Raw genomic sequence first — 25,818 nt, forward strand, 5'->3', positions numbered from 1 at the left:
AGAAGGTGGTGTGTTCTCCTCTCTGGTGGGCTTCTAGGGAGATGAATCACGTGGCTGCCAACTGGGTCAGTGACCAGAAACAGACCCTCACATCATCAAGAGATCCCAAAGCTCTGAGGTCAGCTGGAAACTAGCAGGAAGCCAGAACAGGAACACACAGATAGACAGTCAGTCAGTGTCTGTCTGTCTGTCTGTCTGTCTCTCTCTCTCTCTCTCTCTCACACACACACATACACTAGGGGGAAAAAAAGAGACCTAGAGAAAGAGAGAGAAGAAAAAGGGTTACTCTAAAACATGACACCATTGGGTTGGAATGTGACTCAGCAGAACGCTGCACAGTGCCACACAGTCACTGGCAGGAGGACCACACGTTCAAAGTCATTCTCAGCTACAAAATGGATTCAAAGCTAGCCTGGGCTACAGGCCTGTGTGAAAAGGCATGTGTATGTAGCAGACATAATCTCAGCACCCAGGAGCCCAAGACAGAATCACAAGTTCAAGAGCATGAACAGGCAATAGCCTGATTTCACAGGGACACATTTTTCCTTGTCCTTATTCCCTGGCATTACAGAAGGCCTGCACACTCCCTATGCAAAGATCACACCAGTTTTAGAAGGGACTTGAGAATACTTGTTCTTCATCCTCAAGGTGCTAGAACCAATCCCCTAGGACACCAAGTGACAGAGTAACGCTTCTGCTATACCTATCCCTAAAGATTCTGATGCTGTGGGGCTTTTTTGTTTTTTTTTGTTTTTTGTGTGTTTTTTTGTTGTTGTTGTTTTTGGTTTTTTGTGTTGTTGTTTGGTTTTGGGTTTTTTGTTTTGTTTTGGTTTGGTTTTTTTGGTTTTTCGAGACAGGGTTTCTCTGTGTAGCTTTGGAACCTGTCCTGGAACTCTGTAGCCCAGGCTGGCCTCAGACTCACAGAGATCCGCCTGCCTCTGCCTTCCGAGTGCTGGGATTAAAGGCGTGCGCCACCACTGCCCAGCTCTGATACTGTGTTTTGACAGCACCCCTAAAAGTGACCTTCCCCAACCTCCTCCTAACCAGAGCTCCACCCACCATCTACACACACACACACATGCACACATGGGTCAGACTCTGGCAGGGTCCTCCAGCACCAGAGGCTGCCTGATGCCCGTACGTACTTCCTTCCCTACCTAACTTGACAGACCAAGATTCCCACAGCCCAGCCAAAGCTGCTATTCCCTTCCCTGGGCGACAGGACTCTGAAAGTACCAAGAAGGACACAGGCCCTTGCATTCCCCAGGGCTGCCTGTAAAAGGACATAAGCTCTGCTTACAGCCAAAGCTACGCACAGCTTCCTAGCTATTTCCAGTACTTTTCTCTCTTGCAAGCAAGTCTGGGAGAGGTTGAAAATAACCAACAGTGGCCCTGTGCCTTTCCAATACAATGGTTATGTGAGGGCCCCCAAGGACTTAAAGATAAACTGTCCTCGGATAGTAGCACATTAGACAAAATCAACAGGTAAGAGTTTCACCATCCCTGGCATGAAGTCCACAGGTCCCTAGGGAAGCTACAAAATCACGCCCTGCCCAGCCATCCTGTCAGCACAGGCCTCCCACAAGGGAAGCTGGCCCTAGACAGTGTCTGCTTTCTCAGCAGGGCTCAGAGTAAGGACTGGGACCACAGGCTAGGCCAGAGATGAAGACAATCCCAAACCTGGGGTCAGAGTACTGCAGGATGCCGGCCAGCAGGGCATTAACACTTAAGAGGATATAAAGAGCTCAAACTCCAAAATTAGTAGTCATCCAGTTGATAAAAGGGAAATAAAAAGATGGTTTCTCAAAAGAAGTACAAATGGCCAAAAAAAAAAAACAAAATGAAAATAGGCCAGACTTGGTGGCCACACCTTTAACCTCAGACAGGAGGAGGGCAGGAGGAGCTCTGTGAGTTCAAGGCCAGCCAGCTGGTAAGGGCTTCACAGTGAAATGTAGGTACAAAAAACAAAACAGAAAAAAAAAAAACCACCCTAAGAACCAGATGTGGTGCCACACCTTTAATCCCAGCACTCTGGAGGCAGGCAAGGGGATTTCTGTAAGTTCAAGGCCAACCTGGTCTACACAGTGAATTCGAGGACAGACAAGCCTATAGTGACAGCCTGTCTTTAAAAAAAAAACAAAAAACAAAAAAAAACCAAGAGGGAGAGAGAGATGACTGTGAAATAACTCAGTGACTGGGAGCAACTGCTGTTCGATCACGCCCCTTGGTCAACAGTCAATCTGCATCCTAACATCCATGTCAAGTAGCTCAGACATCTGTAATTCCAGCTCCAAGGGGTCTGATGGCCTCTTCTGGCTCCCACATACATGTGCACAGACACACATAAATAAAGAAAGATGGCTTTTGTGTTTTGTTTACAAAAACTGTAGCATGATGGTGCACACCTTTAATCTCAGCACTTGGGAGACAGATGTAGATCATTTCTGTGAGTTTGAAGCCAGCCTGGTCTACTACAGAGCAAGTTCCAGGACAGCCAGGGCTACACAGAGAAACCCTGTCTTGACACCACACACACACACACACACACACACACACACACACACACACACACAGAAAAGGGTTAGCAAACGGCTCACTGTAAAAGCACTTCCACGCAGACCTGGTAACCTTAGTTCACTCTTAGGATCCCACAGTGGAAGGAGAAAATCTATTTCTGAAAATTGTCCTCAGACCTCAGCATGTGAGCCATAACACACACACACACACACACACACACACACACACACACACACAATCGCGTAAAAATAATAAACCAACACCCACATAATGGCTCACAACCACCTGTAACTATAGTTCCAGATGATCCAACCCCCTCTTCTGGCCTCCACAGACACCAGACACACATGTGGTGGACATAAAGACATGCAGGCAAAACACTCATACACATAAATAATTAAATCAAAAATTTAAAGGGGGGGCACACTGGTGACAAAGCCTTTAATCCCAGCACTCTGGAGGCAGAGGCAAGTGGATCTCTGTCAGTTCAAGGCAGCCTAGTCTATAGAGTGCATTCCAGGTCAACCAGGGCTGTTACACAGAGAAACCCTGTCCCAAAAAGCCAAAAATAAAAAAATAAAAAAGTCAGGGTGCAGCTGTAGAACCTTCATGGCTGTTCCAGGCCCTGGGTGTGCTCCCCAGTGTCACAAAGGGCAAGGAGCATAGGTAGGTGGCACCTCAGGCAGCACACAAGGACACAGATTTGCCTTTACCTGACGATTTATAACTGGGAACTTAGCTGCAGCCAGGAAGAGTGCCCAGCACCTCACCATCCCTCAGCCCGGCCTCCTGCGTGAGAAACATAAGTAAACTAAGTGCCCTAGGACAGGGCAGGCGACCCCCACAGGCCATGTCCTTTACGATCACACGCCCACTCCTTCCTCGGTATACGGTCACCAAGGCTGACCTGAACTCTGCCACGTGACAGCTCAGCTTCCCCGTATGTCAAGAGGATAAGAACCATACCTGCTTCCCACATATTAAGGCTAGACCACAGCAGAGTGGGCAGAAGGACTGGAGTGCACAGCAGTGAAAGAGTGAGCTTTGCGTGCTCCAGCCCCGGCTCCTCCCCAGTACCAAAAAAGAAAAAGGTAGCTAGACGTCTTGGTGCAAGCCTTTAATTCCAGGATTCAGGAGGCAGACAGAGCTCTGTGAAGTCAAGGCCAGCCTGGTCTATACGGTGAGTTCCAGCTAGTTAGGGATGCATAGCGACACCTTGTCTACTAAGTGTGGGGGGGGGCACACAAAAGAGAGGCTAAAGGCACTGAGCACATGTGCACGTTAGCACAGCTTTACCATGATTATGATGGCAAGCTACACTCTCATAACTGGGGCAAGCACCCCCAGCTGTTAAAACATTCTCATCTGTCACTATCAATAGCACCATGAGGTGTTAAGACCTGAACTTGACCAACCAGCTTTCCCACCCAGCCAGACCTGCCCGTCAAAGGGCAGGACTCCCTACCAAAGCCAACAATGTTATCAGAACTAGAAGTCTCTTCTGAACCAGCTCTATGCAGTGGCCAGTGTGGGCAGGCCACTTGCTCCTCTCTCTCTACTCAGGAGTCAGTGAGGCAAGGCTCTGCTGGGCTCTGGGGGGCTCTAAGTTGCCCACAGTGTAACTGAGCTAACAAGTGCACATCACCACCATCAGCTCGGCTCCTCCCAGGGTCCTGCGGTCTCAGCTCAGCCTCCTCCACTGTGTCTCGGCCTCCTCCCTTCTCTTCTTTCTGCTCTGCCTGACTCAAAAGCCTTGAGCGGCAGCTGCATCACCAGGGACCACCGTAGGAAGTAGAGATCGATATCCTGGTACTCATCAATGTGCAGTCAGGGCAGGCAAGGAGGTAGGAAGCTTGCTGCAGCACCAGCCCCTTTTCAACGCATGAACAGCCCCACAGCGGCCAATTAAGCTGCCAACCTGATGTCCCTGAAAATGCAATAAGAGCCAATACACATTCTTCAAATCCATTATGTCATTTCAGGATGAGAAGGCTAGAGAAGTTAAAAAATTTGCCCATGAGGGCTAGCTAGAGAGCTCAGTTTAAGGACTGGCTGTTCTTCCAGAGGAGTAAGTTCAATTCCTACCACCCACATGTCAGCTCACAACTGTCTGTAACTCCAACTCCAGGGAATCTGATTGATGCCCTCTTCTGGCTTCCAAAGGCACCAAACATGCATGTGGTGCACAAATATATACATGCAGGCAAAACACCCATACCTATACACATAAAATAAATTTTTTTTTAAATTCTCACCCCTGCCAGAGGCAGAGAAGGATCTCAATCCAGATCTGCTGCAAAGCCTGAAAGTCTTGCTGTCTTCCCAGGACAGATAATCAGCACAAATACTGTTACTCAAGTCAGGGCCTGGCCCAGGGCAAGCCCCTGTCCAGGGTCAGTTCCCATGTGTGCAATGCAATTGTTAACAACGCTGTTACCTGCCCCAGTGTACTGAGCAGAGGCACAGCTAAGGATTCTAGAGGGAAAATGTGTAAACTGAGCCACTCCCTGCCCAGGGCATGAGCCATACCCGTGATCATGGTCTGAGGCATGCTAAGCCAGGAAAGGTGTGAAATGCTCACAGCAGCCAGACCCAACAGCACACACCTGTACCAGCACAAAAAAAAAAAAAAAAAAAAAAAAAAAAAAAAAACTAAAAAGAAGTATGGCAGGCGTAGAGGTTCGTGACTTTAATCCTAGCACTTGGAAGGCAGGAGCAGGCAGATTTCTTGTGAGTTCCAGGACAAAGCTGCCTAAGAACAGTATCTCAAAAAAAACAAAAACAAAAAACAAAACCTAAATACATCGCACACAACCCTCTCCTGCATACACATCCTTGATGGTATTATTTCCAGCCTCATCAGAATGCTCACTAATATTTACGGTCCTTTCACCATCAAGCAGGTTTTGTTCCAAGGAGCAAGCACAGACAAGCTAGAGTTAGCCAATCCACCATTTCATCAAAGGGCCATGCCAAACTTCAGCCTCAGGCCTGGCCTCAGTGCTTGCACACAGGCCTGCTTTCTTCTTACCTATCACCTACCAGTTTTCTGCCTCTGAACAATTGCCTCAGAGCACCAGGCATGACACATGCCTGTAATGCCAATAATCAAGGTCATGGCAGGAAGAACACAAATTTAAGTCAGCCTAGGTAACGTAGTGAGACCCTGTCTAAGAATCCAAGGGGGAGCTGAGCATGGCACCACAGCAGCACTCCACAGGCAGAGTAACAGCACAGTGGTTTACAGGCACTTGCTCAGTTTGGATCTCAGAACCCACATAACAGCACACCCGTGTATCCCAAGTTGTGATGGACAGAGAAGCAGCCCTGGGTACTGCTGGCCTCCAGCCTAGCTCCAGGTTCAGGAAATGACGCTGCTTCAAAACTCAGGCCAATAATAATAAAGTGCACTGACACCCTCCTCTGGCCTCTGCACAGGTCCATGCACACACAGGTGTGACATACACCAAACACAGATAATATCAATGATGATAATAATTGTTTTAATTTTTAAATCAAGGACTAGGGATGCTGCTTGGTGGTAGAGCACTTGTTCAGCACAGTAAGAAAGGCCCTGGGTTCCAATGTCTAACATTAAAAACAATCATTTTTTTTAAATGCCTCTTGACCAACACTCTACTTTCAGAATTTTCATACTAAATCCCTGGAGGGAGCCAGCCAAGTAGGAACTTGCCTGAGGTAATAAACTGGTCTAGAATGATCTATAAGATGGGTACCTTTATAGCCTGCATGGTGATTCACACCATTCCATGAGCTTGAGGTCAGCCTGGGGCTACAGAGATCTCTCTACACGGACAGACTCTCGTGAGATTCATAGGCAGATTTACAAGGCACAGTAGCCAGCTACAGCTACCACAGGGATCGTCTCCAATGTCATCTCCAGTGGAAAAACACTAATAAAAAAAGACCTGAGCCTAGAACAGCAGCTCTCACATCAACCCTGCTGACTTTACACCAAGCCCATGGCCAACCTGTTCTAGAAGTTTCCAAGGCCTAGGCCTTGGAAGGAGTTCTCTCTCCTGCTAAATAAGCTATGAACCGAGCTGATATGAAACTTATCAAAAAGTCACAATCTCTCCTCCAGGTCGAATCCTGTCCCCCGTGCCGTGGGTCTTCCCTGTGACACTAACTGACCATGTGACAATGAGGATGACCGAAACTTTTCTGAGCATGACATTTTAGGGTTCTTGATCTGCGTATCTATTATGTGCACCTAGTTTATGCAATGCCCTAAAGACAGAAGAGGGTGCTGGAGCCCCTAGAACTGGGGTTACAGATGAGTTAGACCACGAGTGGGTGTTGGGAATTGAACCTGGACCGTCTGGAAGAGCTCTTAACCTCTAACCCATCTTTCCAGCCCCTGAGCACCAAGCCTGTCTATCCCGTCAACTGCCCCTCAGGCTGGAGGTGCAACTCAGTGCAGAGAGCTGGATTGGCATGTACAAGATCCTAGGTTCCATCTCAGCACCACAAAGTCCAAGAACAATCAGTGTGCATCACGCTATCTGAGGTATCTGTCTATGGGTAAAAGGTCTTTCTTTTTTAATTCAAGGTATTCTAGAAACTGGTTCTCTCCTGCCACCTTGTGGGGTTTAGGGATCAAACTCAAGCAGGCCTTCAAAAGGTGCCTCTACCAGATGAGATATCTCACTGTCTCCAAGGAAGTCTTTTGAGAGAGGGAGGCCTTCCAGTGGACTGCATGCTGCCTGGGGGCAAAGGATGGACTCAGTCCTTCAAAGGTATCTATTATTTTGCTTTTTTAAATTGCATTTTTAGCCAGGCATGGTGGCACATGCCTTTAAACCCAGCTCTTGGGGTAACAGGTAGATCTCTGAGTTTGAGACTAGCCTGGCCTACAGAACAAGTTCCAAGACAGCTAGGGCTACACAGAGAAACCCTGTCTCAAACAAATTACATTTTTTTTTTTATTGTACTACATGCACACTGGTGCTACAACCACGTGTGTGGAAGTCAGAGGACAACGTTGGTTCACGAAGCCATCTTACCAGGGTGGTCTGGAACTCACTGTGTAGCCAAGGATGACTCTGAACCTCTAATCCTACTGCCTTCCCCTGCAAGTCCTGGAATCACAGCATGAGCCACCATGCCTGGCTTCTGCAGTGCTGGGGATGGAGCCCAGGGCCTCCTGCATGCCAGTCAAACACTTCAGAAATCTATTCTTTAATGTGGAGAACTGACACTTCCCCCAGATCTTAACTGTGAAAGGATCGCTTCCATTTTTATTGGTCCGCACCAACAGTTCGGCAAACTGAGCTAGAGGACAATAGATGCTGCCATCCCCAGCGATGGCCTCAGTGGGCACTGGGCATATGTCAACAGAGAATAACAAAACACTGGGAAACAACTCTGCCCTCCAAGGTCGCCTTGGCTGTCTGTCTGTCTGTCTGTTTGTTGTCTATTTTGTTTGGTTGGGATTTTTGAGACAGGATCTCTAGCCCATGTTGGCATCAAAGTCACTATGTAGTTGAAGATAAACTTGAAGTCCTGATCCTCCTGCCTCCATCTCCCAAGAGCCAGAACTAAAGGCATGTGCCAGCTTGCCTGGCTTTACTCAGTGCCAGGGATCCAAGCAGGGCTTCAAGCACATTAGGAAAGTCCTCTACCAAGTGAACTGCATCCCCGTCCCCCAGTTTGGGTCTTCTCTGCCAACAAGAGCTCTGAGGACTCTGACACTGGACTACCCCAGCCACAGGGCTCTGAGAACTACGGCAAGGAAAAGACTGACACACATCAAAATGACTGACTGAAAATTCCATCTTCCACCTCTGCTTTTCAAACTGAACATGGCTTTTTCCCCAGGGCAAGAGAGGAGGTATGAAAGGGGAAAGCACACCAGAAAAAAAAAGCTTCCTTTTGAAAGTAAAAAGCTGAAGGAGGCATAAGGATTAGACCCCCACCTCCTGGTTCTTGTCACCATGCTAAAAAAGATAAGAGAATTTCTAGATTAAAGGTTTCAAAGGACCTGGGGAAATAAATAAGTATTATTATTTTTTAATATTTTTATAATTTTATATTATTATACTTATTACATATAAAAATAATCAAAATACAGATGATGACCAGAAGTAGCGGTATTCAACTTGTTTTTGTTTTGTTTTATTTTTTTGTTTTCGAGACAGGGTTTCTCTGTGTAGCTTTGCGCCTTTTCCTGGAACTCACTTGGTAGCCCAGGCTGGCCTCGAACTCACAGAGATCCGCCTGGCTCTGCCTCCTGAGTGTGTGCAACCGCCACCCGGCTTCAACTTGTCATAAAAATAAAATTATCAGCCAGGCATTGGTGATAAACGAAGGTGGTGGCAGAGGCAGGCGGAACTCTGTGAGTTCGAGGCCAGCCTGGGCTACAGAGTGAGTTCTAGGACAGCCTGGTCTGCAGAGTGAGTTCCAGGACAGCTAGAGCTGCAACACAGAGAAACCCTGTCTTGAAAAACCATAAATAAATAATTATAAATTAATAAAATTATCTCCCATGCATTGGAGATTCCTAAAGTATCGCAATTTGCAGAGACAATCAGTGGTTGCCAGGGGCTAAGGCAGTGGAAAATAGGGAGATACTGTATAATGGAGGTCATAAGAGGCCTGCCTAGCAGGAGCAAGGCCCTGAGCTCCATCCCTGGCTCTACAGCGGCACAGGCAAAGAGGGAGGAGGAGAAAACAATCTAACCTCACTCTAGTCTAAAAAGGCTGGAGATGGACAGTGGTGACATCTGAACAATATGAATAGACTTAATAACGCTGAACTATACGGTGAAAATGACTACCGAGGTAAACTGGGCAAATTTCATCACAAATTTAAAATTTGGGGAGAAATACAAGCAATCTCTCAATTTGTTAGCTTTCATTTTCAGAACTGCATGGCTCGTGGTATCTTCTTTCCCTCTCTGTGTTCTGAAGATACTAGCTGGGATCTTTCGACGACTCACTTGACATCTCTGACTTTCACATATATCATCAGGAAGCGATTAAGTAAGCATCCTACCTCAGCAGGACCATGAGTTCGAGGAAAAGATAACAGAATCTCAGGAAAACGTCAGTCAGCCCTTACCAACGCATTCTTACTATGAATGTGAGCAATCGGTTAGTGTTTTATGATAGTTACTTAAAAGTCAGCAATAACGAAACTAATAATCAGTTTGATCAAAAAGAACATCGTTTTAAGAGGAAAAGGGACCCAAGATTGAGTCAGAAGACGTAAGCTTCCAGAATGATCTTGCGCGTGCAGATTTCTTCCCCAGCGATCACGGGCTGGTTGACAGTGGAACCAACTCCCTCGCCGCCCAGGCATCCATAGCGAGGAGTGGGTGCGAAGGTCGGAAGAGGCAGGCCAGTTGCAGAGCCCCTTCCCGAGCCCCAGGCGCTGACATTGTGCAAGGATTGTGCAAGAATCGCTCGCACCAAGAACAAGTGTTCCGCACTGCACTTCTCCTGAACACCTGCCACTCGGGTCACCAAGAATGCTGCAAAAAAGCTGCAAGCTTCTCCCAGGCCCTGCAAAACCCTAAGAAAAGGCATTCTCCCCCCCCCCCCCCCAAAAAAAAGCCCTGGGTAGCATAAATATCTCCTTGCACATGCGCAATGGGATATACCAGCAGGCCCCGGGCATACTGCGCCTGCGCCATCGGCGGGGAGCCGGACCATAAAAAAAGGGTCCCGAGGTCCTGAAGGGGACTATGCGGTCTGTCTGCCGCAGCTACGGCTCGGGCCCCGCACTGCTTACCTCGTAGTGCTTCATGGCTCCCCCACAGGATGGCGCCGCTCCGCTGCAGCTCAGGTGCCGCCCTGCCGCACGGAACACTGGCGGAGAACACACGCCGTGAGCTGCGTTCCCCTAGCTCCTCCGTACGCGCCCCTCCGTACGCGCGTCCCTCCGGCCAATCAGCGCGGGGTGCACCCACCGCTCGCGCCACATGACTAACCAATCAGCGCCCGAGATCCAACGAGGTGGGGTTAACCCCCTCTTTCATCTAGGCAGGCAAGATTAAAACCCGGCCACCGACCAATGAAAAGGGAGCCTCGGCGCAGCGCGCCCTCTGGCCCCGCCCCTTGCAGTGGCGCTGTGGAAATGCAGCAAAGCCAGGCTTAGGTCAATGCACCAGAACCAGAGCAAAGCGCCGAGTGACCTGCAGGGCTGTGGCTACAGGGCTGGCAGCACTTCGGGGTGACTTCTAAGGTGCTGAGAGGCTGAGACGCCTAAGAGGTGAGACCTCAGATATCACCAGCGCGACTCTGGAGAAAGGGAAAGAAAGCCTGCACCGCATTCTGCAGCGGCTTCACTGCCCTTCCTAAGACAGCCCCGGTCAGTGGAGCTGGCCCTAAGAGTAAAAACCACGTTTGTCTCTGCCTATGTGATGGTGTGTGATGTTTGTCTCTGCCTATGTATATGGTTACTACTGACCCCACGTAGCTACTGAGCCCCTGAAATACGAAATGACAGGTGCTGCCCGTCTAAAACACATGACATCAGAGAACAGTGCAGCGGGCGATGACATGGCTTTATCTGAGAAAGGCACTTGCAGCCAAGCCTAAGGAACTCAACTCAACCTAGAGACCCACAAAACGTAAGGCTGGAACAGATTCTGACAAGTTCTCTTCTGACCTCCAACAGGCACCATGTTGTGCAAAACACACTCATAAATAAATGTAATTTTTTATTTTGTTTTGTTTTTCGAGACAGGGTTTCTCTGTGTAACAGCCCTGGCTGACCTGAAACTCGCTTTATAGACGAGGCTGGCCTCAAAGTCACAGAGATCTACCTGCCTCTGCCTTCCTAGTGCTGAGATTAAAGGTGTGCTCCATCACGCCTGGCTATAAATGTAAATTTTTAAAAGCATACTGCAGCCAAATGTGACAACACACACCTTTAGTCCCAGTACTCAGGTAGAGGCAGGCAAATCTTTGTAAATTCCAACCAGCTGGATGTACATAGCCACATCCAGGGCTACATAAAGAGGTCCTGTCTCAAAAAAACAAAATGGGGGAGAATCCACAAGCCTGCTCAGTGCCACGAGGAGTGAGTGGGTGGAGATGGACACACACACAAAACACACACACACACACACACACACACACACACACACACACACACACGCCCAGAGTCATTTGCTTGGAGGCACCAAGGCAGTCAGGTGCCATTATGGTGCAAATATATGGTGGGGTATGTGAGAGGGAGAGAGAGAGAGAGAGAGAGAGAGAGAGAGAGAGAGAGAGAGAGAGAGAGAGAGAGGCCAAATGGGTGCTGTCCCGGAGAGAGGCAGATCTGAAGAGTTGAAGGCAGTGAGGAACGGGCTGATGCGGGAGACCATGGTGACATCCAGTCCTGGGCTGCTATCAGGGGCCATGTTTGGGTCCATGGCCCTGCCACAGCCTCAATCTGTGTTGATATCCATGGCGGCTGTTACCACTGAAAGCCTTGCAACTGCAGAGGCCGCCGCCCGGAGCCACGTTGGAGTCCAGGGGCCATGCTGTTGCTGGGCCCAAGCCAATCTGAGAGGTCTGCGCTGCTACTCAGGCTCAAGGTGCTGCCGATGGCCATGTCTGGGTCCATGGTCCTGCTGCAGCTGGGGGTCTGTGTTGACGTCCATTGCCCCTGTTACTGATAGAAATTCCCACCACGCCCCCACGGTCGCGCATGCCCGGCAGGACACTTAGTCATTTCCCGGTCATACGTCCTTCATGACCCATGACCCCATAGCTGTGTGGATGCATAAAGCACGCAGCGCAAACACGTGATCTATGTGCATGCGTGGAGTAGCCATGTGGGCTTGTGTGGCAGGTGCGGCTTGGTCTTTAAAATGACCCCCGGGGTGGAGAGGTGGCTCAGAGGTTAAGAGCACTGGCTGCTCTTCCAAAGGTCCTGAGTTCAGTTCCCAGCAACCACATGGTGGCTCACAACCATCTGTAATGAGATCTGGTGCCCTCTTCTGGCCTGCAGAGATACGTGCAGACAGAACACTGTATACACAATAAATAAATCTTTAAAAAAAAAAAGCCGACCCCCCCCATCTCCCCTTCTCACACCTGTCCTTTCAGCAGGCCTGATCACATCTATCCTTTTCTCCTCATCTTCATAAAACTTTTTTTTTTTTAATAAAACTCTTGTTAGTGGATTCTGTCGTGTTTCGTAACTTTTCCTCGCAGGGTAAGAGCACCCCTAAAAACCAACAGTTAGAACAGGGGCCCATGTGGACCACGTGTTGAACCCTGCATTGAAGCACAAGGGCTGACCCTCACTGAGCTGACTCTGCCCCTCACTGGCTGGGAAGAGCCGTCCCACCTCACAGGAGTGCTGACCCCACCCCTCGAGGGCCCTGGGATAATGGACTCCCATGACCCTGGCAGAGAGAAGCTAGACCAACCCCTAATATGAGAGCTGTGCTCCTCACCTCCCACCTCACCCCCACCCGGCACTTGGGGAAGCTGGTTCCGCCACTCACCTAAAGGGGGTGGTCCCAGTAGCCTGGTCAGGGTCAGAACAACCCACATACCACCCAGACACACATCCAGGGCTTTGAGTTGGCACTCCCCAACATCTACCCCACCTGTGACCTGCTGAGGCACATAAAGGACTGGTCCTCTGGAGCCATAGCCACAGAGTCTCCATGACTCAGACAACGACAGGATTTTGGAGAGGAGATTCAGTGAGGGTTCAGCACTGATGGCGTACCAGAAGCCAGAGGCCTTGAACCTGACCAACAACACACTACACAATGAACATTTGAAAGGAAAGCTGTGTGGACAAAAGGGTGTGCTGCATGACTCTGCTGTGGATATCGCTATATGTAAATAAACTCTGATTGGCCAATAGCCAGACAGGAAGTATAGGCGGGACTAACAGAGAGGAGAATTGAGAAAGGAGGAAGGAAAGGGGAGACAGGCTGGAGCCGCTGCCAGGACAAGGAAGATGTAAAGTACCGGTAAGCCACGAGCCACGTGGCAGTGGTAAATTATAGATTAATAGAAATGGGCTGAATATAAGAGTAAGAGCTAGACAATGATAGGCCTGAGCTAATGGTCAAGCAGTTTAAATAACATAAGAGTCTGTGTGTTTATTTTATAAGTGGGCTCTGGGACTGGCGGGACTTGGCGGCAGGAGCTGGAGAGAAATTCTCCAGCAACATGACACACTGCAGCTCCCAACGCCACCAAGACAAATGAAGAGGTGATGGAGAGGCAGGAAAGATGGAGGAGTGAAGCAGATTTTTTTTTCTTGTTTGCTTTATTTAGTTTTTGTTTGTTTGTTTTCACATTCGTATTTGCATTTTTTATTTTTATCTTTTATTATTTGTTTTTTATTTTTCTTTTGGTGGGGGGCACTACAAGGGTGAAGGGAAGATACAGAGGGACTAGAAAATGAGTGGGATTGGGATGCATGATGTGAAATTCCCAAAGGATCAATAAAAAATTATGTTAATAAAAAACCAACTAAACAAAAAACAATCAATAAATAAAGAGTATACAATTCAGGGCTGAGAATATCATCACTTGGTAAAGTGCCTGTCTAGCTTGCATCCTCAGGACCACGCACACAAGGTGTACGTTAAGAAGAAGAAAATAGCCAGGCGGTAGTGGCGCACGCCTTTAATCTCAGCACTCGGGAGGCAGAGACAGATGGATCTCTGTGAGTTCAAGGCCAGCCTGGTCTACAAAGTGAGTTTCAGAACAGCCAGGGCTACACAGAGGGAAAAAAAAAAAAAAAAAGCTGCCCTGGTTATTTTTGTTGTGCTTCTGGAGACTAAACACAGGGCTTCCATGACACACCCAGCCCTTTGAGGTATTTGTTTGTTTGACTGATTGATTGATTTTGATTTGGGTTTTTTTTCTACATCTTTTCTATTATTACGTTTTAGTGTGTGGCTGTGTGTTTCTGCATATGTGCGTACATGTGTGGGGAGGACAACTTACAGAAGTTGGGTCATCCTTCCATCATGTGGGCCTGAGGGAATGTTGTATAGCCATTTCCTCCAGGACATAACATTTCATCTCTTAGGAAAGCTCATTAAGACACAGGATGCACCGGGTGGTGGTGGTGCATGCCTTTAATACCAGCACTCGGGAGGCAGAGCCAAGCGGATCTCTGTGAGTTCGAGGCCAGCCTGGGCTACCAAGTGAGTTCCAGGGAAGGCGCAAAGCTACACAGAGAAACCCTGTCTCGAGAAAAAAAAAAAAAAAAAAAGACACAGGATGTTGCCCGCTGTGGTGCTGCACACCTTTAATCCCAGCATTTGGAAGGAAGAGCAGGTGGATCTCTGTGAGTTCGAAGCCAGCCTGGTCTACAGAGCTAGTTCTAGGATAGTCAAGGCTACACAAAGAAACCCTATCTTGAGGGGGAAAAAAAGAGGGGGAGGAGGAAGAGGAGAGGGAGGGGGGAGGAGGAAGAGGAAGAAGAAAAAGGAGGAAGAGGAGAAGGGGAAGGAGGAGAAAGGAAAGCAGGCTAAGTCATGGAGGACAAGCCAGTAGGTTGCATCAGCTCCTGCCTCCAGGTTCAAGCCCTGCTTGAGTTCCTGTCCTGACTCTCTTCAGTGATGAACAGCGATGTGGTAGTGTTAAGCCAAATAAGCCCTTTCCTCCGGGGTGGTTTGAGTAAGATTGGCTCCCATAGGTTCACAGATTTGAATGCTTGGTTACCAACGAGTGGCACTGTTTAAAAGGGTTAGGAGGTGTGGCCTTGTTGGGGTAGGTGTGTCACTGGGGTGGGCTCTGGGGTTTCAAGAGTCCAAGCCAGAGCCAGGCTCTCTCTTCCCGCTGCCTGCCGATCCAGACACTGAACACTCAGATACCATGTCTGCCTGCATGCGGACATGGTTCCTGCCATGAGGATAACAAACTAATCTCTGAAACTGTAAGCAAGCCCCAACTAAATTCTTTCTTTTATAAGAGTTGTCTTGGTCATGGTGTCTCTATACAGCAATAGAGCACTGACTAAGACACCAATTTATTCAAGCAGCAGTGACCCACACCTTTAATCCCAGTCAGGAGGCAGAGCCAGGTGGATCTCTGTGAGTTCTAGGCCAGCCTGGTCTACAGAGTGAGATCCAGGACAAGCACCAAAACTACACAGAGAAACCCTGTCTTAAAAAACAAAAACAACAACAACAAAAAGACACCAACTTACTTTTGGTCATGGTGTTTCATGATAGCAACAGGAACCCTGACTAGAATAAGGGGCAATACACAAAATCAACTTACAAAAATCAGTGGCCTTTCTATGCATCAACAATAAACACACTGAAAAAGAGATGATGAACACACTCCCATTCACAATAGCCTCAAAGAAAAGAAAATAATTAGGAACAAATGTAACCAAGGAAGTGAAAGACCTCTATAATGGAAACTTGAAATCACTGACGAAGCAGGTTCAGGAAGAGCACTCCAGATTTCAGGACATATTATAGAAGAACAGTAACAACAGCGTGACACCAGTACCAAAAGCAACCACGGAGATTGGTGGGACGCAACACGGGTCACAGCCATCTGAGAGCCGAAAAGATGCCCCATACGTACCTGAGAGAAAAGGGAGCATTTTCAACAAATGATGCTGGGAAAAACAGATGTCCACATGCAGAAGAATGAAATTACACTCGACTCTATCACCTGGCATAAGAATTAACTCCAACATGATCAAAGACCTAGATGTGAAGGAAACCTGGGACATCTGGAACACCGAGACTGTGGAAGCAAGCATAGGCAGACTCTACATGATACAAGTAAGAAAGGATTTTCTGAACAGAACTCCATTTACCCAGAAATTATGGCCTAAAGGAGAACCCCCTCCCCAAAAGCAAGGCCATAAAACAGCCCCAATGCTTCAAGAAACCTCCACCCAGGGAATTCTGGAAAGCAGCTAAGCCCTCTCATACATCCTGGAGCTCTGAAGTAGCAATTAACTTATCCCCACCCTGCAGTTTCAAAACAGTTTATCTAGAAAAGCAGTTCTGGGCCTAGCTTCACCAGGTCCCCCAACACTCTCTCTCACTCTCTCTCTCACTGTGCCTCTCTGTGTCTCTCTCACTCTCTCAGTGTCTCTATCTGTCTCTCTGTCTCTCTCTCTCTAGCTCTCTCACTTGCTCATGCCCCATCTCTTGCTCATTCTCTCTCTCTCTCTCTCTCTCTCTCTCTCTCTCTCTCTCTCTCTCTCTCTCTCCCTCCCTCCCTCCCTCCCTCCCTCTCCCTCCCTCTCTCCCTCCCTCCCTCCCTCTCCCTCCCTCCCTCTCCCTCCCTCCCTCTCTCCCTCCCTCCCTCCCTCTCCCTCCCTCTCTCCCTCCCTCCCTCCCTCCCTCCCTCCCTCTCTCTCCCTCCCTCCCTCCCTCCCTCCCTCCCTCCAAACACCGTTCTCAGCCCCTGAACCCCCTATCCTTCCATATCCTTGGATACTGAACTGCAGGGATTGGAGGCACCAACCTCTCAAACAACACAAGTTTTCTCTCTCACTGTTTTGAGGTTTTACTATTTTCCTCTACTAACTTATTTTCTACAAGGCCAACAATTGACAAGTAGGATCTCATGAAACTAAAAGCTTCAGTACAACTAAGCAAACAAGTGAAGAGGAAGTCCAGAGAGTAGGGAGAATCTTTGCTAGTTATACATCTAACAGAGGATTGATATCCAGAGAATACGAAGAACTCAAAAAAACAAAGTCAAGAAAACAAATCACCCAATTAAAAAAAGGACTATGGGTCTAAACAGAAGAGTTTTTAGCAGAAGAAATAAAAAAAAGGCTAAAGTATATATCAAAGTATTCATCATCCTTTAGAGTTCGAGAGTAACTTGGAAGTTTCATCTCACCTCAGTCAGAATGGCTAAAATCAATAAAACAACCATCAACAAATTCTGAAGAGGATGTGGGAAAAGGTGAACCCTTATTCATTCTTGGTGGGAACGCAAACTGGTGCAGCCACTGTGGAAATCAGTATGAGAACTCTCAAAATGCCAAAAAACTAAATTTGCCGTATAATCCAGCCACACTGCTCCTTGGCACCATCCCACTCCACAGATAAGTTGCTCAGCCATATTTGTTGCCACTCTACTCACAATAGCTAGGAAAGAGAAACCACCTAAACGTTCTTGAACTTTGCAGGTAAGTGGATGGAACTCGAAAAGATCCTATTGAATGAAATAAGCCAGACCCAGAAAGATAAACGCCACATCTTCTCCCAAACTGAGGTTCCTAGCTCCAAATCTTTAGATTTGAGTCCATAATCTGAACTGCAGAAACTTGGAAAGTTAAAAAGAACCATGGTGGGGGGGGGGCTAGAAAGGGGAATAACAGGGCCCAAGGGATATGAAGGACAAAATGGGGGAAATGGGGGTGGCTTTAATTTCAGGATGGAAGGAATGTCAGTACAGAATGAGAGAGAGGGAAGAGAAATGAATAACTCTAAGGATGTTTGAAAAAGCCATAGTGGATCATATTATGCTTACTTAAAATTATATATAATACAATGAGTGTACATATAGTCTCAGTGAAGTTGTGCCAGTTGGGAAACTAATGCACCCTCCAAGATTGCAATAGATACACTAGCTGACAGAAACCTCAGTGCCAGGCATGAGAAACCCTTTTTCTTTTCTTTTCTTTTCTTTTTTTTTAAAGATTTATTTATTTATTATGTATACAGTGAGTGTTCTGCCTGCAGGCCAGGAGAGGGCGCCAGATCTCATTGTAGATGGTTGTGAGCCACCATGTGGTTGCTGGGAACTGAACTCAGGACCTCTGGAAGAACAGCCAGTGCTCTTAACCTCTGAGCCATCTCTCCAGCCCGAGAAACCCTTTTTCAAGACTCCCAAAACAAAATACAGACTATTGCTGTTGCCCTTGGTTACTTCCCAGCTAGAGATGCTGAACACACCATGCAGTTCAGACACAGGACTTAAGAGGGTTTGAGCTGGACTGAGCCGAGAACCTCCTTCCTGAGGACCAGCTTTTATAGTAACAGAAGGTGCTGTGCAAGCTGCCAACCGAGGGAAGAAACCAATAGTCCTACCTGAATGAAAAAAGGAAGTAAAAAGGAAGGACATGACTGCCCTAGGTGCGGTGGAGGAGAAAGTTCATTGTAGATAAGAGGGGAGTGTGCGCAGAGCCTGGGACATCTGGGAGAGTCCAGAGTGGACATGACCAAATGTGGGGAGAGGGATCCAAGTGCAGCAGCCAGGCCAAAGGTACAAAAAGGCAATGGGTAACCGAAATGTCTGGATTATATAGGAAAGAGCCTGTGGGAGAAGAGTAGCTCAGTCTCTGGGCTGGAGAGTCCAGTGCAGAGGGCAGGGTATGCCAGCCACACCCTGTAACAAGTAGGGACTGAGGAACGCTGGGAGAACCTGGAGGCCAGGTCTGCTTCCATATGTTGAACAGGCACCTCAGCCATTTGTACGGGTTTGAAACTTAACACTACCCAGCTATGTGTGAAGCTATGCAGCAGTGACCAGCAGATCCCTAAAGGTGCACTTATACCATAGCAGTAAAAGCAGCTGTCTAATTGAGTTTAAAACCTGCTCAGCAAGAAGGAAATTACGTCTAGTACTATAACCCTAACCGACTCCAGGTAGCTAATGAGGTCATAGATCTTAGAGGACCTGCTATTGTCTCTACTAAACCTGCATAATTCCCAGCCGCATCACAGATACTTATCTTTATGCCCACAGACAAGTGTGGCTCTCACTCATCAAAGAAGCAGATTCTCTGGGTAGTAAACAGAGGTCATTATAGAAAGCCACAGCTGGTCCAAACGCAGAGAGCAACTGATCCTGGGATGCCTAGACCCAGTGGAGAGATCTAAAATACAACCCCCACATTGAGGAAGAGAGAATGAAAAGATGAGTCGGAGGACCAGGAATTCTGTTGTGTGATTGTGTATCCTGGGAAATGACAGGGACCCACGATGGTACCTCAATAATATGGCTGCCTAAATAAGACTTGAATAATGGCATCACCAAGACTCCATCACCACATGCTAATGTGGAAGAGGAAATTTCATAGGGTCCCCCAACACACACCTTTAGACAAAGAACTACAGACAACTTAAGATTCTGAGAAAATTAGTCTTCCTCAGGGATGAGCTCCCTCATTGATTACCCACTACTAAGTGATCAACCCTGAAATCATGTACATATAAGCAATAGTAAACAGACTCAGTGGTTTCTTCTTTGTGAAATCACCAAATGGGACACTGGTACAGCAGGAGGACCTAGAGGGCCCAGGATTAGAAGGCCGCAGTTGCTTCCTCGGAGGATTTAGTAGCAATCTTGTGGTCAAGACCATTGGGCTCATGGAGGTAAAGCCGAAGACAAGGAGTGGTTCCCTGTCACCAAGTTGGGCCACCTGGTTAAGGACATGAAGATCAAGTCCTTGGAGATCTGCCTGTTCTCCCTGCCCATTCAGGAACCCAAGATTACTGACTTTTTCCTGGACCATCCAAGGGGCCATCATCTTGGCCAAGCTGTCCATTGTCCCTATGTGGAGAGGTACTTGGGGGAACTAGACTGGCCAGCCCCACAAAGTGACAGGCTGCTGTGGCTCTGTGTTGATGCATCTCACCCCTGTCCCCAGAGGCACTGGCATCGTCTCTGCTTGTGTGCCCAAGAAGTTTCTTTTTTTGTTTTTTGTTTGTTTGTTTTGGTTTTTTCGAGACAGGGTTTCTCTGTGTAGCTTTGGAGTTTGGAGTCTGTTCTGGAACTTGTTCTGTAGACCAGGCTGGCCTCGAACTCACAGAGATCCGCCTGCCTCTGCCTCCCGAGTGCTGGGATTAAAGGCGTGTTCCCCCACCACCTGGAAGAAGCTTCTAATGATGGCTGATATTGATGACTGCTGCACATCATCCAGCAGCTGCAACCTGGGCAACTTTGCCAGGGCCAACTTTGATACCATCTCCAAGCCTACAGCTACTTGACCTCTGACCTCTGACCTCTGGAAAGAGACAGTGTTCACCATGTCTCCTTAACCAGGAATTCACTGACCATCTTGTAAAAACACACACCAGAGTCTCTGTTCAGAGGACCCAGGCTCCAGCTGTGGCCACCACCAAAGGTTTTTATACAATAAAAATAAAGTGAATTAAGTCTACTAAAAAAAAAAAATGACCAGGTGGTGGTGGCACATACCCTGAATCCAAACACTTGGGAGGCAGAGGCAGGCAGATCTCTGTGAGTTCAAGGACAGCCTGGTCTACAGAGCTAGTTCTAGGAAAGCTGAGGCTACACAGAGAAACCCTGTCTCAAAAAAACAAAAAGGAAAAAATGGACTCAGTGGGTTGTAACAATAATAATTAAAGGAAGAGACCATGAATTTGAGAAGAAGGATATGCGATGGACTGGAAGCGGGAGAGGAAGGAGGGAAATGATGTAATGATACTTTTTACTTTATGTGTGTGAGTGTTTGGGCTGTATGCTTGTAGGTGCACCCCATACATGCCTGCTGGATTCCGTGCAACTGGGGTTACCGATAAGTGCGAGCCACAGTGTGGGTGCTGGGAACTGAATCTGGGTCCTGTTAAGACCAGCAAGTGCTCTTAGCAGTTGAACCACTTTTTCCAGGACCCTGAACTTTAATTTGGGGGGGGGGGGGGAATGGACAGCTCCAGAATATCTGAGGCTGACCTCTGACTTCTATTCACGATACACACACACACACACAAACACACACACACACACACACAAACACACACACACAAACACACACACAAACACACACACACAAACACACACACAAACACACACACACAAACACACACACATACACACACACAAACACACACACACACACACACACACATCACCAGCCTGTAATTCCAAGTAGTTACAAAGCTGAAACAGGAAGGTCATAAGTTCAAGGCCAACCTGGGCTAGGTAGCCAGATCATAACTCCTCCCCCACAAAAAAAGAAAAACCACAAAGAAAATCAGTGGCAGAATCATTCCAGTGAAAATCAAATTTGGGTTTGATTTCTGGCACAAGCTTGAGGCAGGAGGGCACTAGCTAGCTCAGTAGAGGAAGGGAGCAAACAGAAACTAGACCTTTATCTCATCTTCAGTTCACAGATGTAGGTGACGAGTCCTTAAAGGTAGCTAGTCCCTGAGGACAGGGAACAGGGCGGGACCAAGGGGTGTCAGTGCTGGTGACCCATCCAATAGGAGTGCTGAGAATTGAACTGAGTCCTCTCTGAGAACAGTATGTGCTTTTAACCACTGAGCCATCTCTCCAGTTCCTAGCTTGGGCTCTTTGAGGGAGACTCTCAGCAAGGTCTTACGATCCTCCAGCCTCAGTCTCCTAAGCAGCTAGACTGGCAGGGCTGAAGTCCCGGGCCTGGCTTCCTGTTTTGGATGAGGGTTGCTGGTGCTGGGAATCCCTTGTCTGCCTCACCTGGCTTCCAGTAACTAGGCCATCAGCAGACAACAGGTCCAGCCCCGAGTGGAGAATGGTCACTTTGTTCAAGCCTCTCGCTGTGCAGCAGCTTTGTCGGGGCCTGTCTGAAGACAGAGCGCTTCCCACTGTGCCCTCGCACACCTAGCAGGGCTGACTCATTCCTAATGATGGTGGGTACATCCATTGTCACTTGCTGACTAACTCCAAGCAGCCGAGCAGCAGGAGCTGACCTGAGTTTTGGAGAACTCAAGGTCACTTGGATGGCAAGAATCTGACTTCAATAGGACAGCTCTCACAGTGCCGTGGGATTCCCCACACTGGGTAAGGGAGGTGGTGATCTTCCTGGGACTGCTCCGCATTGTTTCAGAGTGTGTGATCCTGGCACAGAGCTGTCTGAAGGAAGCTGTGAAGCCAGGCTTAGACATGCTAGAGCTGGTTAGTCACTTTCTGCTGTGTCAAGAGCTCTGATAGATTCTGTAGCCCCACCCATCCCACCCACCTGTAATTCCAAGTAATCATGAGACTAAAACAGTAAGAACATAAGTTCAAAGCCAGCCTAGACTTTGTAGTGATATCTTAGCCAAAAAAAAAAAAAAAAAAAAAAAAAAAAAAAAAAAAAAAAGAAAGGAAGAGAAGAGAAAAGAAAACCACAAGCCAGGTGGTGGTGGTGTTGGGGGCAGCGGGGGCAGCGGAGGCAGCGCACGCCTTCAATCCCAGCACTGGGAGGCAAAGGCAGGCAGAGAGACCTCTGGGTTCGAAGCCAGCCCAGTCTATAGAGGACATAACTGTTCCAGGACAGTTATGGCTACACAGAGAAACCCTGTCTGGAAACAAAACAAAACAGGAAAAATTTTTTTAAAAAAATTTAAAAATAATGAGAACATTTCTTTCGTCCTCAAAGAACTCCCATGCACCCCATTTGCAGCTATTTCCCTAGGAACTGCTGATCTACTCACATACTTTTGTCTTTTCTAGAAGGTCACAGAAAAGAGAAGCACAGAGCCTTTAGAGCCCGGCTTCTTTCACTGACACAATGCCTGTGAAGTACACTGGCATAGCTTCCTGTATTCATGGTCCTTCTCTTTTTATGGCTGAATAATATTCCATTGTGTGGATGGATCACAACTTGTATAACCACTCAGCCACTGAAAGACATTCAACTTCTAGTAGTGTTGGTAATTATTCATAAAGCCTCAGTAAAAATAAAATACCGTTTGTTACATAAACTTAAGTTTATTTAACTTTTTAAAAATTATACTTACTTGGACTGGAAAGATGGCTCAGCCATTAAAGGCTAGGCTCACAACCAAAAATACAAAATTATACTTACTTTGTGTGCATGTGGGAGGGGTGCACACACATGTCCCAGTTTGCATGTGGGTAAGAGAACAACTTCAGGGAGGCAGTTCTCTCCTTCTGCCATGTATGTCCCGAGGACCAAACTCAGATCCTCAGGCAAGAATCCTCACTCGATGAGCCGTCTTACCAGCCTTTGAACACAGGGCATCTGTTTTGTTTCTTCCTCGGCTTTTTTTTATCTTTGAACACAGGGTATCTGTTTTGTTTCTTCCTTGGCTTTTTTTTTTTTTTTTTTTTTGACACAGTATCTTGTTATGCATCCCAGGTTACCCTAGAATTAGAGATCCTCCTACTTCAGCCTCTTTAGTGCTAAAATCAAAGCTATGTGCCACCATGCCCAATTTGAATATAACTTTTTATTGCACATAGACTTCCCCCTAGGAATGCAGTGGTGCCTAATAGAACTGCCATGCTTTTGAACATCTTTGATGGACAGGTAAGACGTTGAAGAGAGCAATAGTAAAATTCTTTTATTTTTTCTTTTGTAATTTGTTTTTTTGCTTTGTTTTGTGTTTTGAGACAAGGTCTCACTATGTAGCTCTGATTGTCCTGGAATTCACTCAGTAGACCAGGCTGGGCTGGTACTCAGAGATCCCTACTGCCTCTGCCTCCTAGTGCTAGGATTACAGGCATGTACCACCACCACCACCAGGCTGTGTTTGTTTGTTTTCCATGCCTGTTTTTTTTGTTTTTTGTTTTTTCGAGACAGGGTTTCTCTGTGTAGCTTTGCGCCTTTACTGGAACTCACTTGGTAGCCCAGGCTGGCCTCGAACTCACAGAGATCCGCCTGGCTCTGCCTCCCGAGTGCTGGGACTAAAGGCATGCGCCACTACCGCCTGGCTTCCATGCCTGTTTTTAAACGACTGAAACTTTCTAATAAAATGGTGGCTGGTGCTTGTCAGCTCAACACTTAAGGAGATTGAGACAGGAGAATCAGAAGTTCAAGGCCAGCCTGGGCTACCTAAGTCCAAGACAAGTCTGGGCTAGAGGGTAAGACCTTGCCTTAAAAAAAAAAATAGTTCACAGTAGTAACTAAAATACACCTTCTTGACTATGTCTCATCATTTAAGGGATGTTTCCAGCCTTGAGGTTGTCCCCAAACACAAACATTTCCTATGCACAAGAGACCTTAGTAAAGCCCAGACAAGCCCATCCAGAGGCACATCTGCACGTCTCTACTAAAGCCATACTCGGAATGTGAAGAAGTCCCCATGCTCTGGGCTTTCCTCTAGGACAGCTCTTCTGTTCTTTATGCACTTTTTATTTCCATTCACCTATTTTGAGGCAAGGTCTTACTCTGTTAACCAGGCAGGCTTCACACAGGACTCCTCCCGTCTCAGCTTCCTGCTGGGATTACAGGAATGTGCCACTGTGCCAGGGTCTCTTGTTCTCTAAGTAACATTAACTACTTCCAAGTGACTGGTTCAGGACACCCTCTGTTAAGCTACTGGGTTCCCTAGTCCCAAATCCATCTTGAGGGTGGGGGGCTCAACTGTGTTTAGATAGAGTCCTTTTCAGTTATCTTGGGGTTAGTGTGGTCAGGAAAACCAGAACACCCACCCACTCACCCACCCCAACCACTCTTGATCAACCATCAACAGAAGGCTAAGGTCATCTTTCTCAGGCTACCCAAGGAAGGCAAGGATCATCAGGGCTCTTGTGCATCAGGTCTGCCAGAGAGGGGGCATCAGCGTTGTCCACTAAACAAGATGAATAGTCATCCCTTTGTTCCTGGTCTGTCTTGAGCACCTTCACAGACGTCGAATAATGTCAACTTCCCATATACAGCAGCCATTCCCATTTTACAGATGAGCACAACTGAGGCCAGAATGGCTACTTTACCAGCCCAGGGTCACAAAGCCAGGAAGTGCTGGGATCTGGAACGAGGCCTATTCTCTAGCTACAGAGTCAGGCTTTCATGCTCTGACTTCCAGGCAGTTCCTCTCCTTGCAGGAACCACCACCGACTACCCCAGCCTTTCTAAGCTTTGGCGTTCCAGAAGCACTTTCGCCTTCCGCACTCAGCTGTGTCCTTGACCGCCATCATCCCAGACTTAGAAAACCCAAAGATTCAAGTAACAGAAGTCCTCCGTCCCCCCCCCCCACAGCAAAAAAAAAACACCCACGTCAAAGCATGTGGAAATATTTAAGAGCACCTAGTGGGTCTTGAAAGCGATGCAAACCCACGCAGCAAAATCTGATCTCTGCTCTGGTGGTAAACTCAGACAGCAAAGGAGGTGACATTTACCACGAACGCCAAGAACCCAGCTAATTCCAGGAGGAATTAGTAGGAAGTAAGAAAAGCCTGAGTAGCCGGACTGGGGCGATCCCTTGCCAGACCAGCCTCACCTCGCTTTACAGTAACGGCCCGTACGGGGACCACTGGCAGAAGAGGGCGGGGTGCGTGCATTTACCCCGAGGTTACAGCAGGGGAACTTGGACGTACGAGTCAGGCAGCTACAAGTCACCCGGCAGGACCGTCCAGCCGGTTCAGCACCTAGGGACTGGGTGCGGCGGTCGGGAAAGACCGGCCTCTATAGCCCCGCCCCTTCCT

General features: G+C 47.7%; 1 protein-coding gene across 6 annotated transcripts in view; it reads right to left on the minus strand.

Moving 5' to 3' along the window:
- Positions 1 to 25,795, minus strand: part of Tecr (trans-2,3-enoyl-CoA reductase) — a 42,685-nt gene extending 16,890 nt beyond the window's left edge. For 3 of the 6 annotated variants that reach the window (XM_059264360.1, XM_059264359.1, XM_059264356.1), the window contains exons 1-2: positions 25,614 to 25,795; positions 10,274 to 10,350 (exon numbers count right to left, since the gene is read on the minus strand). In XM_059264360.1, the coding sequence (XP_059120343.1) occupies positions 10,274 to 10,350; positions 25,614 to 25,674 (138 nt within the window). In that variant the 5' untranslated portion in view covers positions 25,675 to 25,795. The remainder of the gene's footprint in view (positions 1 to 10,273; positions 10,351 to 25,613) is intronic. The other 3 variants (XM_059264361.1, XM_059264358.1, XM_059264357.1) reach the window with 1 other exon arrangement.
- Positions 25,796 to 25,818: the final 23 nt, after the last annotated feature.

The sequence above is a fragment of the Peromyscus eremicus genome, chromosome 5 (genome assembly GCF_949786415.1).
Source record: "Peromyscus eremicus chromosome 5, PerEre_H2_v1, whole genome shotgun sequence".
In the NCBI taxonomy this organism is placed as follows: domain Eukaryota; kingdom Metazoa; phylum Chordata; class Mammalia; order Rodentia; family Cricetidae; genus Peromyscus; species Peromyscus eremicus.